Source organism: Gorilla gorilla, chromosome 23, assembly GCF_029281585.2.
Source record: "Gorilla gorilla gorilla isolate KB3781 chromosome 23, NHGRI_mGorGor1-v2.1_pri, whole genome shotgun sequence".
NCBI classification, from domain to species: domain Eukaryota; kingdom Metazoa; phylum Chordata; class Mammalia; order Primates; family Hominidae; genus Gorilla; species Gorilla gorilla.
In genome coordinates, this window is record NC_086018.1 from 36,517,328 (window position 1) to 36,533,367 (window position 16,040).

At 47.1% G+C, this 16,040-nt stretch overlaps 1 protein-coding gene across 10 annotated transcripts in view; it reads right to left on the reverse strand.

The window, feature by feature from the left end:
- Nucleotides 1-1,054: 1,054 nt before the first annotated feature.
- DMC1 (DNA meiotic recombinase 1) overlaps nucleotides 1,055-16,040 on the reverse strand; it is a 67,333-nt gene continuing 52,347 nt past the window's right edge. For 2 of the 10 annotated variants that reach the window (XM_063704988.1, XM_055374647.2), the window contains exon 12: nucleotides 1,055-1,326. In XM_063704988.1, coding sequence (XP_063561058.1) covers nucleotides 1,191-1,326 — 136 coding nt within the window. In that variant the 3' untranslated portion in view covers nucleotides 1,055-1,190. Of the gene's footprint in view, nucleotides 1,327-7,112; nucleotides 7,314-14,105; nucleotides 15,193-16,040 lie in introns of those variants that run through there. The other 8 variants (XM_055374640.2, XM_063704984.1, XM_055374641.2 and 5 more) reach the window with 6 other exon arrangements.

Sequence of the window (16,040 nt, forward strand, 5' to 3'; positions counted from 1 at the left end):
GTCTTGAACTCCTGACCTCGTGATCCACCCGCGTCGACCTGCCAAAGTGCTGGGATTACAGGCGTGAGCCACCGCACCGGCCTGGGTCATGTTCTTTTATTTACACTGTTAACCTGCCCCAATCCTCATCATCTCTTGCCTGGATGACTGCGCTCGCCTCTTTTTAATCTGCCTGCTCCTGTCCTTGCTCACTCTGAATTTATTTTTCACACTGCAGTCATAGGGGTCCTTTTATTATGTCACTTTACTTAAAATTTTCCAGAGGTTTCCACTTGAAAGAAAAAGACAAAGGCCTTACAGTGGCCTACAAGCCCTTGAGGATGCAGCCCTCTTCTGTCTTTCCTCCTTGTTCTACTCTAGCCACACTCGGCCTCAGGGCCTTTGCACTTGCTCTTTACTCTATGTCAGCAAGGCTAGATACCTCAGTTTAGGTCTGTGCTCACATGTCACTCAATCAGGGAGGCCTCCCCAGAACCCAATGCAACACTGCATAACCTGCATACTCTCCTCCTTCACAAGTACACATGCATTCTCTCTTTTCCATTTTTCTTTGCTTTCATTTGAATTAGTAACTGCTTGACATAAACACTTTTTGTCTCCCTCCTAGAGTGCAAAATCTGCGAGTGCAGGAACTTATTTGTTCACCACCGTGACCCAGTGCCTACCTGGCACAGTGCCTGACCTTTTAGCCATTCGACCACGCCATACCCTTGTCCAGTGAGTCTGTGACTGTCCCTTTGTGTTTCCGGGCCAACTGACATCTCAACGGCTTTTGTTTTTTGAGACAGAGTCTCGCTCTGTCGCCCAGACTGGAGTGCAGTTGGCTCACTGCAACCTCCGCCTCCTGGTTTCAAGCGATTCTCCTGCCTCAGCTTCCTGAGTAGTTGGGATTACAGGCATACGCCACCACGCCTGGCTAATTTTTGCATTTTTAGTAGAGACAGGGTTTCACCATGTTGGCCAGGCTGGTCTGGAACTCCTGACTTCAGGTGATCTGCCTGCTTCGGCCTCCCAAAGTGCTGGGATTACAGGCGTGACCCACCTTGCCTGGCCTTTGTCATCAACTTTTATTTTAAGTTCTGGGGTACATGTTCAGGATATACAAGTTTGTTACACAAGAAAACGTGTGTCATGGTGGTTTGTTGCACAGATCAACCCCTTGCCTAGGTATTAGGCCCAGCATCCATTAGCTATTCTTCCCGATGCTCTCCCTCCGCTGACCCCCAACAGGCCCCAGTATGTGTTGTTCCCCTGCTCCATGTGTCCGTGTCCTCTTCTGGGTCTTTGATAGTCTTCACTGATGCTTTCTGCTCACGCTCAGTTAATCTGCATTTTCACATAAGATAAAATAATCATAGAGCAGAGGCAGCAGTCAGCTATGTGTTTGTTTCAGGCGAGCAGAGAGATGACTTTTTAGTTTTGTCCTTTGTCCTGTGCTTGTGATGGTAAACCATCAATGTACATTGTCAGGGTGAAATTCAACAGAACTGTTTTAGTGTAAAGATCTTGGAGGCCCACAAGGAATTTCTTTGTGGGCAAATTGTGAGAGGCCTATGTAGCTTTTTTTTTTGTTTTTTTTAGAGACAGAGTCTCACTCTGTCGCCCAGGCTGGAGTGCAATGGCGCCATCTCGGTTCACTGCAACTTCTGCCTCCTGGGTTCAAGCAATTCTCCTGCCTCAGCCTTCTGAGCGGCTGGGCTTACACGCATGCGACATGACGCTAATTTTTATATTTTTTAGTAGAGACTGGCTTTTGCCATTATTGGCCAGGCTGGTTTCGAACTCCTGACCTCAAGTGATCCACCCACCTTGGCCTCCCAAAGTGCTAGGATTACATGGCCACCGCATCTGGCCTTCATTGTATATTACGGTGTAATAATAATATACATAGGCCGGGCCTAATAGAAATAGTCTGGCTAACATGATGAAACCCCGTCTCTACTAAAAATACAAGAAAAGTAGCCAGGCATGGTGACATGTGCCTGTAATCCCAGCTACTCAGGAGGCTGAGGTAGGAGAGTCGCTTGAACCCAGGAGACGGAGGTTGCAGTGAGCTGAGACCGCACCATTGCACTCCAGCGTGGGCGACAAGAGCGAAACTCCATCTCAAAAATAAATAAATAAATAAAATAGAATGACTCACAGATCTAGAGATTAAGTGTTAACGCATTTATTTGTTTGTTTATTTATTTATTTAAGATGGAGTCTAACTCTGTCACCCAGGTTGGAGTGCAGCGGTGTGATCTTGGTTCACTGCAACCTCCACTTCCCGGGTTCTAGCCATTCTTCTGCCTCAGCCTCCCAAGTAGCTGGGACTACAGGCACGCACCACTGCACACAGCTAATTTTTATATTTTTTTTAGAGACAGGGTTTCACCATGTTGGCCAGGCTGGTCTCAAACTCCTGACCTTGTGATCCACCTGTCTCTGCCCCGCAAAGTGCTGGGATTACAGGCGTGAGCCACCGCACCTGGCCCCTTGTTAATGCATCTTAAAGATCTAAATCAGAAGGGGGGCTTATAATTGACAATATGTGACAAATACTACACCCCACACACAAATGCTTCACATTTATCTTTTGGAATGCACAGGATGATACATCCACCCTGCCCTTTGCTTCAGCAAATGGACCTTTCTAATTAGAAAAAGAATTTTTTTTTTTTTGAGATGGAGTCTGGCTCTGTCACCCAGGCTAAAGTGCAGTGGCATGATCTCAGTTCACTGCATCCTCTGCCTCCCGGGTTCAAGCAGTTCTCTGCCTCTGCTTCCCGAGTAGCTGGGATTACAGGCGCCTGCCACCACGCCCGGCTAATTTTTTTGTATTTTTAGTAGAGACGGGGTTTCACCATCTTGGCCAGGCTGGTCTTGAACTCCTGACCTTGTGATCCACCCTCCTCGGCCTCCCAAAGTGCTGGGATGACAGGCATGAGCCATCGTGCCTGGCTGAAGAAAACCTTTTTTTAGTAACAGAAAAAATTGTTATGTACTCTAGCAGCCTTCTAACTCATGGGGATCCTAGTAGGTGAAGGTTCTTTGGCCTGTTAGATATAAATGAATTTAAAGACTGTATCACAGGCTTGGACTCACCGAAGACTAATGGACCAAGGCCACTTCAGTGGCAGCTTTTCAGTTCTGGAGAAGCCGTAAAACTGACCCAAAAGAACTACTGGGTCACTTTGGCCAGAGACCATCCGCTCTGTCACCTGCATGGCCCCGTCTCAGCATTGACTCATTCTTGTTGGGGCTCAAGCGTTAAAGATCAGACCTGACAGGACCGTGTGGCTATGCCTGCTGGTGCTTGGGAGGCCCTGACTGTCTCCTGAATTGCTGCAGGCCCTTGTCTTTGACGTGGACACAAACAGTTCTTTCATCTTTCCAGAAGAACAGATAATTGGGATTCTTGTTTGGCTTTTGACAAACACAAATAGGAAATTCAGCCCTCTTAGGCTGGAGGGGAGGGAATAGGTATATGTCAAACTGCAGACCAAATTTCATAGTAGCTGAACAGGAGTTTTATTTTTATTTTTAGAGACAAAGTCTCACTCTGTCACCCAGGCTGGGTGCAGTGACGCAATCTCGGAGGTTGCGCTACAACCTCCACCTCCCCAATTCAAGCGATTCTCCTGCCTCAGCCTCCTGAGTAGCTACAGGCATGCGCCATCACGCCCAGCTAATTTTTTTGTATTTTTAGAAGAGACGGGGTTTCACTATCTTGGCCAGGCCGGTCTTGAACTCCTGACCTCAGGTGATCCGCCTGCCTCGGCCTCCGAAATTGCTGGGATTACAGGCATAAGCCACCTGGGCCAGCCAAAAAAAATTTTTTTTTGAGCCGGAGTCTCACTCTGTTGCCCAGGCTGGAGTGCAGTGGCATGATCTCAGCTCACTGCAACCTCCCCCTCCCAGGTTCAAGCGATTCTCCTGCCTCAGCCTCCTGAGTAGCTGGGACTACAGGCACACACTGCTATGCCCGGCTAATTTTTTTGTAGTTGTAGTAGAGATCAGGTTTCACCGTGTTGCCCAGTCTGGTGTTGAACGCCTGAGCTCAGGTGATGCCCCTGTCTCAGCCTCCTAAAGTGCTGGGATTACAGGCATGAGCCACCGTGCCCGGCCCACTTTTTTTTTTTTCTTTTTTTAGAGATAGGGTCTCTTTATGTTGGCCAGATTGGCCTTGAACTTTTAGTCTCAAGCAAGCCTCCTGTCTCAGCCTCCCGAAGTGCAAAGATTACAGCCATGAGCTACTGTGCCTGGCCTCTGAACAGGAGTTAAGAGTAGTTTCATCTTTTTAAAAATAGATTCCTTTGTGTTCCCCAGATAGATACAGGGTTGTTGATCAGACGTGGAGCTGAGAGAGAGTCAAAGAGGAAATCTGGCAGCATCCTGCTGAGAAATAAAATAGTAAGGTGAACTGACCACAACGTATGTAATTATGTTACAGTCTATTGTACTTTAGAAGTACATAGACTTGCCGGGCGTGGTGGCTCAGGCCTCTAATCCCAGCACTTTGGGAGGCCAAGGTGCGCAGATCACGAGGTCAAGAGATAGAGACCATCCTGGCCAACATGGTGAAACACTATCTCTACTAAAAATACAAAAATTAGCTGGGTGTGGTGGCGTGCGGCCTGTAGTCCCAGCTACTTGGGAGGCTGAGGCAGGAGAATTGCTTGAATCCAGGCGGCAGAGGTTGCAGTGAGCCAAGATCGTGCCACTGCACTCCAGTCTGGCGACAGAGCAAGACTCCATCTCAAAAATAAATAAATAAATAAGTACATAGACTCATAGACTTAATAATGTGAAGAAAAACAGGCTGGCATCAAAAATCAGAAATAAGGACAAAGTGAAAACAGCAATAGGTCAGTTAAACACCAACTGGTGTCTCTAAGATACAATGAAAAATGTGCAGGTATTTACATAGTTTTGATAATAGAGGCAAAATATAGTGTGCACATATTTGGAGGAAAAGTAACTAGCATTAGAGTCATCTCCAGGAAGGACTGTGCCAAATAAATACACCACCAAGCCTACACACGCACGCACGCACGCACACGCGCACACACCCACACACACACACACACACACCCTACCTGATCTGAGGGTGGTTCAGATTGGTACTGGGTGGAGTCAAAAGGAAGGACTTTTGCTTTTGTATAAATATGTAATTACAAGCATGTATGTTTGAGAAGTTATGGGGGTTCTGCAGGCTGTTGCCCCCTCCCCAACTGGCTACTGCTCAGAGTAAATAAGTCAGTGTGAGCAGATCCATGTGGTTTTGCCTTTGCTTTCTTTACCTGTTGGAATCACTGCAAAGACCATTTCTAAGATTGGAAAATGAGGAAGTTGACTCCCTTGGCAGTACTTGTGAATTGAGTTGGGATGGTAGTGTTCAGGACAGGCTTTTTGCTCTCTGCCAAAGAGGGGTGAAATCCCTTGGAGGAAGGGAATTGTTGAAGTACGGTGGAGGGGAGGTTGGCAGTGCAACCATCCGAGATACCCAGGGTAGAGGGTGCCTTGTCAAGACAATGTGAATGTCCCTGGTGCCTGGCAGGCCTTTGTACCATCCCTAAACCTGGGTCAGGCTAACCCCCAGACTAGGCAGCTCTCTCAGCCGGGGATCTCAGAACTGCCAATGCTTTTGCTTTGTAGACTTAACCCAATTGTAATTGGTTATTCAGGTGATTATTCCTGCAACTCCATGTCCCAGGGACTGTCTTTTTTTTGTTTTTTCGAGACGGAGTCTCACTCTGTCATCCAGGCTGGAGTGCAGTGGCGCGATCTCGGCTCATTGCAACCTCTGCCTTCCGGGTTCATGCCATTCTCCTGCCTCAGCCTCCCAAGTAGCTGGGATTACAGGCACCCACCACCGCACCCGGCTAATTTTTTTTTGTATTTTTAGTAGAGACGGGGTTTCACCGTGTTAGCCAGGATGGCCTCCATCTCCTGACCTCGTGATCCGCCCGCCTCGGACTCAAGTGTCTCAAGTGGCAGCGAGACAGGATGGTGGATCCCACTCGATGACTACTCCAGACCCAGGGCTTACATATCACCGGGAAAAGGTATACATGATTCAGAAGGGATGTGAAGGACAACTAAAGTACAGTTGTATGGCTAATTTTTAAATTTTTGTAGAGACAAGATTTCACTGTGTTGCCTAGGCTGGTCTTGAACTCCAGGCCTCAAGTGATCTTCCTGCCACGGTTTCCCGAAGTGTTGGTATTATAGGCATGAGCTGTGGTCCCTTCTTTTTAAAAATACCTTTTTATCTTAAATTATTCATAATACATTTAAAATATACATAGGAATGAGTGAATGATAGTTAATGTAGCGGGTCATCAGAGCCTCTTAGTAATTCAAGGTTTATAGCCAAGCAGCCTTATTCTTTTCTTTTCTTTTTCTTTTTTTTTTTTTTTTTTTTTTGAGACAGGGTCTTGCTCTCTTGCCCAGGCTGGAGTGCAGTGGCACAATCACCGCTCACTGCAGCCTGGAACTCCTGGGCTCAATTGATCTTCCCACTTCAGCCTCCTAAGTAGCAGGGACTACAGGTGCAAGCCACTATACTTTTTTTATTTTTGTAGATTTGGGGACTCACTATGTTGCCCAGGCTGGTATCTACCTCCTGGGCTCAAGTGATCCTCCTGCCTCAGCCTCCCAAAGTGCTGGGATTACAGGCATGAGCCACTGTGCTCAGCCCAAGCAGCCTTATTATGATTCCACGTTCATTAAGGAACTTTCTTCACAAGCAACTTTATCCTCAAATGAACTGCTCCTTGAGGCAATAGGTTGTTCATTGTGGAGGCTAAAGAAACTCCATCTTGGATGCTAATCAGCCATGTTGACTGCTGATTAACTTCTGTTCTGGGACGGCCTCTAAGATTTCCAGTTTATCTATTGTTCTTTGTATGAGAGCAGGTACTTACCATAAATCTGGTTCAAAACAATTTCGATGTTACTGTACTTTAGTTGTCCTTCACATCCCTTCTGAATCATGTATACCTTTTCTCTTTGATATGTAAGCCCTGGGTCTGGGATAGTCATTGAGTGGGATCCACCATCCTGTCTCGCCGCCACTTGAGACACAGACATGGCTTCTGTTTGTAAGTCCCTGTTAAATGTTTCTTTCTGAGAAACTGGATTTGTCAGTCTCTTCAGCCTCTCGGCTTCCTTGGACTTTTTCATAGACGTGCCCACTGCAGAACATCATTCAAGTCCATTTTCACATCTGGTCTGCATGATATTACATTCTATTCTTCATCGTCACTCACCTTCTGGTATATTTTCCTTGGCAGCTTGTTCGAGCTTAGTCAGACTGAGGCATCTCTCTAGAAATTAATCAATACTGAGGCACTAAACATATTGAAGACTCAGGCAAGAAGGCATGATCCTGAGGCATGCAACATTCACCACCATATGAGGCCTCTTGGGAAAAACCCAACTAGCCTGCCCAGGTTGCTACCCCTCTCCCTCTGCTTGCCTTCAGACTGACATAGTCTTTTTTTTTTCTTTTGAGACAGAGTCTTGCTCTGTCACCCAGGCTGGAGTGCAATGGCGCGATCTTGGCTCACTACAACCTCTGCCTCTGGGTTCAAGCACTTCTCCTGCCTCAGCCTCCCAAGTAGCTGGGGTTACAGGCACGTGCCACAATGCCCGGCTAATTTTTATTTTTTTTAGTAGAGACGGGGTTTCGCCATGTTGGCCAGACTGGTCTCGAACTCCTGACCTCAGGCGATCCACCCGCCCTCGGCCTCCCAAAGTGCTGGGATTACAGGCGTGATCCACAGCACCCAGCCTACATAGTCTTAAAAATGGTATTTACAGGCTGGGCACAGTGGCTGATGCCTGTAATCTCAGCACTTTGCGGGCTGAGGTGGGCAGATCACTTGAGGTCAGGAACTCGAGATCAGCCTGGCCAACATGGTGAAACCCCGTCTCTACTAAAAATACAAAAAATTAGCCAGGTGTGATGGTGGGTGCCTGTAATCACAGCTACTCGAGAGGCTGAGGCAGGAGAATGGCTTGAACCCAGGAGGCGGAGGTTGCAGTGACCCAAGATGGCACCATTGCACTCCAACCTGAGCGACAGAGCAAGACTCTGTGTCTAAAAAGACAGAAAAAAGAGAAGTTTCCTCTAGAGCGCTGAATGACAAGAGACAATGTGGAGAGAGAAGTCTCATACTTACAACCATCCCTGCCAAGACCCCAGATATACAAGTGAGGCCATCCCAGACCCTTCAGCCAGCCTACTAGCTGAATGTAGCTGCGTGAGTGAGCTATTTCCTTCCTCCCCGCAAAATCCCTTATCTTTTTCTTCATGTTTTCATCTTAGGATATGAAAATGAAACTGCTGTAGTTGTTTTTTAACCATGAAGGGAACTTTTGGAGAACAGAACCAGCACACCGAAGGTGGGGAAAGTGGAGAGAAGGAAAGAACCTGGGCCCTTGATGACATTATAGAGTCACTGTATTAGCCAACTGTGGAGCTGGTTGACTTCTGGACTTCTTATTTGAAATGACATGCTTCCTCATTGTTTAATCTACTTTTTTGAGCTTTGTGTTACTTGTAGCTGAAAGCATTCTAACTGATACACTCCTCAACCAGCTCTTCTAATACAAGTACAAAATCTGAAACAAGTCAGGCATGGTGGCATGTGCCTATAGTCCCAGCTACTTGGGAGGCTGAGGCGAGAGGGTCGCTTGAGCCCAGGCATTTGAGGTTGCATTGAGCTATGATTGTGCCACTGCACTCCAGCCTGGGTGACAGACTGAGACCCCATCTGTAAAACAAACAAACAGAAAATCTGAAACACCTTGCATAGTATACAATAGGCATTCAATAAGTTTATCATTAATGAGGAAGTAAAAGATTTTGTTGTAAAGAATGCTAATTGCTTATCCAACAACCATTCTCCCTTTCTCCCTTTTCAATTAAGAGTCAGGAGGCTGGCGCTGTGGCTCACACCTGTAATCCCAGCACTTTGGGAGGCCGAGGTGGGAGGATCCCTTGAGCCCAGGAGTTCAAGATCAGCCTAGGTAACATAGTGAAATCTCAGCTCTACAAATAATAAAAAAATTAGCTGGGTGTGGTGGTGTGTGTATGTGGTTCCAGATACTTTCCATATACGTGGAAGGCTGAGGTGGGAGCGTCACTTGAGCCCAGGTGGTTGAGGCTGCAGTGAGCTATGCTTGCCCCACTGCACTCCAGCCTGGGTGACAGAGAGAGACCCTGTAACCTCTGGAAAAAAAAATTGAGCGAGAGAGAGAAGACAGGGTCTTGTTCTGTCACCTAGGCTGGAGTGCAGTGACACGATCACAGCTCACTGCCATCTTGAACTCCTGGGCTCAAGCGATCCTCCCGCCTCAGCTGCTGAGTACCTAGGTCTACAGGTGCTCATCACCATGCCTGGCTCCTTTTCCTCCTTAATAACAGAACTCCAAATTTTAGCTGGGCATATCGATGTCTGGAACAAAAGTCTGTATTTTCCTACCTCTTTTGTGCATGGGTATGGCCAATGAGATATAAGCACAAGTGTTGTATGGTAGGGCTGCTTTACAGGAGCTGACTCAGCTAGACAGAGCTTTTCCTTCTTTTTTTTTCTTTTTGCCCTTCTGCCTTTTATCTTTCTTTCTTTCTTTGAGACAGGGTCTAACTCTGTCACCCAGGCTGGAGTGCAGTGGCACAATCTTGGCTCACTGCAACCTCTGCCTCCCGGGTTCAAGCGATTCACCCGCCTCAACCTCCTGAGTAACTGGGAGTACAGGCGCACGCCACCACACCCGGATAATTTTTGTATTTTTAGTAGAGATGAGATTTCACCAGGTTGGCCAGGCTGGTCTCGAACTCCTGTCCTAAAGTGATCCACCTGCCTCAGCCTCCCTAAGTGCTGGGATTACAGGTGTGAGCCACTGCACCCAGACTGCCTTTTATCTTTCTTCTCTCAACTTGGTTTCTCTGACTAGAGCTCCAGCTGCCAACTTAGGCAATGAGTTGATCTTGAAGACGGAAGTCAAAAATTAAGATGGTCAAGCAGAAAGGTAGAGGCCTGCGGGCCTGATGACAAAGTAGACCCACCGTAGTAGCATCTCTGGACTGCCTAGCTTTAGATTTCTTTTCTATGAGAGAAAAATAAACCTGTATTTTGTTTGGGACACTTATTTTGGGGGTTTTCCCTTATATTCAGTCAAGTAAAATCTAAGTTATCCCTTTAACAACTTCCCTCTCAAAATATTGAAGCCTGGCGTAGGAAAGCACGTGAAGAGCATGAATAATGAGAGCTGTCCCACCCCAGTGTTAAGCAAGCCCCTCCTGGCTTCCCTTTCTCCAGTCCCTGAAGGCGGCACTTGAGAGGCACTCTGTTGTTATCTTGGTTGGAGTTCTAGATGGCAAGTGATAGAATCTAACTGGCTAAGGCAAAGGGAAACTTATTAGAAGGACATTAGGGGCTGAGCGTGGTGACTCATGCCTGTAATCCCAGTGCTTTGGGAGGCCAAGGCGGGTGGATCACCTGAGGTCAGGAGTTCAAGACCAGCCTAGCCAACATGGCAAAACCCCATCTCTATTAAAAATACAAAAATTAGCTGGGTGGGGTTGTGCACACCTGTAATCCCAGCTACTCGGGAGGCTGAGACAGGAGAATCACTTGAACCCAGGAGGTGGAGGTTGCAGTGAGCCAAGATCACACCACTGCACTCCAGGCTGGGTGACAGAGCTAGAGTCTGTCTCAAAAAAAAAAAAAAAAAAAAAAAAAAAAGAGGACATTAGGGTTCATTGAATTAGCAGAAGACTGCAGAAACAGCCTGGGCATGGATGGGAGTCTAAGCCACTCAGCAGTCTAGGAGCCGGAAACCCCAGTCTAGCAGCAGGAACAGCCTGGTCAGGCCCCTGCCACTGCTGCTAGGCCCTGCTGCCCCTGCTCCCCCTGCTGTCACTGCAGGTGTGAGCAGCCTCTAACCCCTGCTGTCATCCTTGTGACTGTCACTTCATATTCAATGTCTCAGGATGCACTACCTGAATTGGGGAGAGGTGACTCTTTGAAAGAAAACAAGTGTTATTATGATGGAGAAATGCAAACTGTGCAACCAAAAAATGTGAAACATTTGCCCTAACAAGCCAGGGTCAGTTGAAGGAGTCCTGACTGGCCACAGCTTGGTGTCTAAGGCCCAATCCTTCTCCTCACCATGATGAAAGATATCCCTTGTATCTAATCTCTTTCTCTTTCTCTCTCTCTTTCTTTTTTCTTTTCTTTTTTCTGAGATGGAGTTTCACTCTTGTTGCCCAGGCTGGAGTGCAGTGGCACCATCTCGGCTCACTGCAACCTCCGACCATCCGGTTCAAGCGATTTTCTTGCCTCAGCCTCCTGAGTAGCTGGGATTACAGGTGCGCACCACCAAACCCGACTAATTTTTTTGTTGGGGTTTCGCCATGTTGGCCAGGCTGGCCTTGAACTCCTGACCTCAGGTGATCCACCCTCCTCGGCCTCTCAAAGTGCTGGGATTATAGGCGCGGGCCACTGCGCCTGGCCCAGAATGAATAATCTATGAGGAAAAAGGCATGTTCCTAGTGAGTTTTCTAACTTGATGCATCCCACCAAAGTTAGAAGCAGTAACTTGGCTACTGTGTGGGGAAGGCCTGTTTGAAAACAATAGCAGCACAGAAATCAGCACAGCAGGAGATGGAGGCAGCAAGATCGAGTCCTGAGGCTGCTGTTCGACACCTTGACTTCACCTGTGGCTGAAGTCAGCTCTTCCTCTGGATTTTTCAGTTTCGTGAGCCACTGAATTCCTTGTCTTGCATTTGCTAGCATTGTTAGAGGTGTTCAAACCAGAGGGATTCCATCTTGAATAGTGGCTGGGTAAAATAAGGCTGAGACCTACTGGCCTGCATTCCCAGGAGGTTAGGTATTCTTTTTTTTTTTTTTTTTGTGAGATGGAGTTGCAGGCTGGAGTGCAGTGGCGTGATCTCTGCTCACTGCAACCTCCGCCTCCCGGGTTCAAGCGATTCTTCTGCCTCAGCCTCTGGAGTAGCTGGGACTACAGGCATGCAACATGACGCCCAGCTAATTTTTGTATTTTTAGTAGAGACGGGTTTCACCATGTTGGCCAGGATCATCTAGATCTCCTGACCTCGTGATCTGCCCACCTCAGCCTCCCAAAATGCTGGGATTACAGGTGTGAGCCACCAGGCATTCTTAATCACAGGATGAGACAGGAGGTCACAAAGATACAGGTCACAAAGACCTTGCTGATAAAACAGGATAGGTAAATAAGCTGCCCTAAACCCACCAAAACCAAGGTGGCAATGAAAGTGACCTCTGGTTGTCCTCATTGCTCATTATACACTAATTATAGTGCATTAGCATGCTAGACACTCCCACCAGCGCCATGACAGTTTACAAATGCCATGACGTCAGGAAGTTATCCTGTATGGTCTAAAAGGAGAGGAACCATCAGTTCCGGGAATTGCCCACTCCTTTCCTGGAAAATTCACGAATAATCTGCCCCTTGTTTAGCACATACTCAAGAAGTAACCGTAAGTATACTCAGTCAAGCAGCCCATGCTGCTGCTCTGCCTATGGAATAGCCATTTTTTATTCTTTTTTTTTTTGAGACAGATTCTGTTGCCTCAGCCTCCCGAGTAGCTGGGACTACAGGTGCCAGCCACCATGCCCGGCTAATTATTGTATTTTTAGTAGAGATGGGGTTTCACCTTGTTGGTCAGGCTGGTCTCGAACTCCTGACCTCGTGATCTGCCCACCTCAGCCTCCCAAAGTGTTGGGATTACAGGCGTGAGCCACTGTGCCTAGCCTGAAGGCAAGTTTATTAAGAAAGTAGCCGGGGCCAGGTGCAGTGGCTCATGCCTGTAATCGCAGCACTTTGGGAGGCCGAGGCAGGTGGATCACCTGAGGTCAGGAGTTCAAGACCAGCCTGACCAACATGGTGAAACCTCCATCTCTACTAAAAATACAAAAAATTAGCCGGGCGAGGTTAGGCATGCCTGTAACCCCAGCTACTTGGGAGGCTGAAGCAGAATTACTTGAACTCAGGAGGCGGAGGTTGCAATGAGCAGAGATTGCACCATTGCACTCCAGCCTGGGCAACAAGAATGAAATCCCTCTCAAAAAAAAAAAAAAAAAAACAGAAAAAAGGGAAAAAGAAAGTAGCAGGGCACGGTGGCTCATGCCTGTAATCCCAGCACTTTGGGAGGCTGAGGTGGGTGGATCACCTGAGGTTAGGATTTCGAGACCATCCTGGCCAATATGGTGAAACCTCGTCTCTACTAAAAATACAAAAATTAGCCGGGTGTAGTGGCGGGTGCCTGTAATCTCAGCTACTTGGGAGGCTGAGGTAGGAGAATCGTTTGAACCTGGGAGTGGAGGTTGCAGTGAGCCAAGATTGCGCCACTGCACCCCAGCCTGGGTAGCAGAGGAAGACTCCATCTCAAAAATAAATCAATAAATAAACAAACAAACTTGTTTTTGCTTTACTCTATGGACTCGCCCCAAATTCTTTCTTGGGTGAGGTCCAAGAACTCTCTCGGGTCTGGATTAGGACCCTTTTCTGGTAACAGTATGTTTCTGTGGCTTGCAACCAAAAGAGTCCTAACCAATAAACCCTCTTTTTTGAGTGCTCCTCTCCCCTATATAAGCCAGAAATAGACCAGACCTATGTCTACACTCAAATGGAGAGTGGAGGACTGGAAAGCCATGGTCCTTTGCTCACAGGAAACAAATTGAACCCCGGCCTAGAAAAGCTCAGTGGGCACTGGTGATTTTCCTGCTGGCCCAGATACCTGCATAATCTGCAGTTCTGTCCCAAAGTTGGGCCCCAAGTTACAGCTTTTTAGTTCACATTCTAACACTCAGCCACTGTTCTCCAAAGCAGGACATGTAAGAGTGGCTGGACCCAGAGAGATTTCCAGCCTTAGCCAGATGCCATATCGAAACCAGCTTCTCCACTGAACTCTAGGCCTTTGTTTTGGGCCCTGTTTTCCAACCCAAATGCCCACTTCTTGGTAAATTGTCCTTTGTCAAGGGTACTCTGCTTAACCCAGAAAAATTCTCTGAATTTCAAGTCTTGAGAGTTTTATTTCTGTCCCTACTAAAAGACTCTGGGCTGCTATGCAAATTGGTCCACCCCCTCTCCAGGGCTCCTCATACCAGGGAATCTCTAGGAGATGCTCAGTTTTTATCAAGGATGTTGTCAAAGCTATTTAAATTGTACATTTATAGGATAGTCAGATGTGGCCACAGGAGGAAAGATAGGAGAGGCTTGTAGAAGAAAGTTTATTATACTCAGGTCCTAAAGAGGGGGTCACCACATGCCATGCAGAGATCACTGGGGAATGTGGGGGTAGTCAGGAGGCAGAACACTGGGATGGGGGAGAGCTTGGGCCATGGCCTTTATTGACGTTTCTGAGGCAGGGCAGGTTAAACAGTTGAGGAGTGGCCAGTTGAATAATCTTTTTCTTTTTCTTTATTTTTCTTTTTTGAGACAGGGTCTCACTGTCACCCAGGCTGGAGTACAGTGGTGCCATCACGGCTCATTGCAGCCTCAACTTCCTGGGCTTAAGTGATTCTCCCATCTCAGCCTCTGAGTAGCTGGGACTACAGACATGCCACCACACCTGGCTAACTTTTGTTTGTTTTTTGAGACCAGGTTTCACCATGTTGCCCAGGCTGAAATTTCAATAGGCTCTAAATTAGATGGGTGGCCCCTAGTTGCCTGGTAGCAGGGCCTGGGATGATTAAGGGAAAGGAATAGTCTCTTCTGGAGTGTAAGGGCCAGATAGAGCTAGGATGGCTGTAGATTAGTTAGTTTGCCCATCAAAGGCTTGCTCTTCACTAGTGCCTTTGCTATCTCTAAGAATTGGCTATCCCTGATAGGGGCAGTCTCTCCCCAGCTAGAATGATTTTTCAAGATGTTAAAACAGGCCAGGCGTGGTGGTTCACGCTTGTAATCCTAGCATTTTGGGAGGCTGAGGCAGGTGGATCACCTGAGGTCAGGAGTTCGAGACCAGCCTGGCTAACATGGTGAAACCCCATCTCTACTGAAAATACAAAAAATTAGCGAGCATTGTGGTGGGCGCCTGTAATTCTAGCTACTCGGGAGGCTGAGGCAGGAGAATAGCTTGAACCCAGGAGGAGGAGGTTTCAGTGAGCTGAGATTGCGCCATTGCACTCCAGCCTGGGCAACAAGAGTGAAACTCTGTCTCAAAACAAAAAACAAAACAAAACAAAACAAAAAAGTTAAAACAGCATAATACACAGAAAATTTAAAATATACACAATGAATCAAGTAACAAAGCCTTCCTTTCCCTAGGACAAAAGGGTGCCTTTATATTTGCATACGAAAATAAGCCATTTAAGTGATTTTGCAGAATGCAGAAAATCTGCTCCTAGATGACTTTATTTCTGCTTATTCAGGGAAGCAGCTTCTGTGGTTTTCAAAAGGTAAAAGGAAGAAAAAAGCTCCTATTTCCCAGTATCCTGCATTGTGAACAATTTCTACTTGCCGAGTTAGTCTCTGTTTTCTTTCCATATCCCAGCTCCTATACCTTTGCAGTCTCTCAGCTTAACCTTTCCCCTCCCATTTTCGGAATTTTACTTGTTTTTGAGACGGAGTCTCGCTCTGTCGCCCAGGCTGGAGTGCAGTGGCATGATCTCAGCTCACCGCAACCTCCGCCTCCTGGGTTCATGAGATTTTCCTGCCTCAGCCTCCTGAGTAGCTGGGATTACAGATGTGCGTCATCGCGCCCAGCTAATTTCATATTTTTAGTAGAGATGGGGTTTCACTGTGTTGGCCAGGCTGGTCTCGAATTCCTGACCTCAAGTGATCCACCCACCTTGGCCTCTCAAAGTGCTGGGATTACTGGTGTGAGCTACCGCACCCAGCAGAATTTTACTTTTTCTTTAAGGGTCAATCCAAGATTACACTGCTTATGAATTAATTATATAATCATTTGCTGTCTTGTTTTCCTAAATATTAGTCTTTTCTCTTAACTAGTGTACACATGCTTTATGTGTAGGAACCACATTTTCCTTGTTTATTCTTTA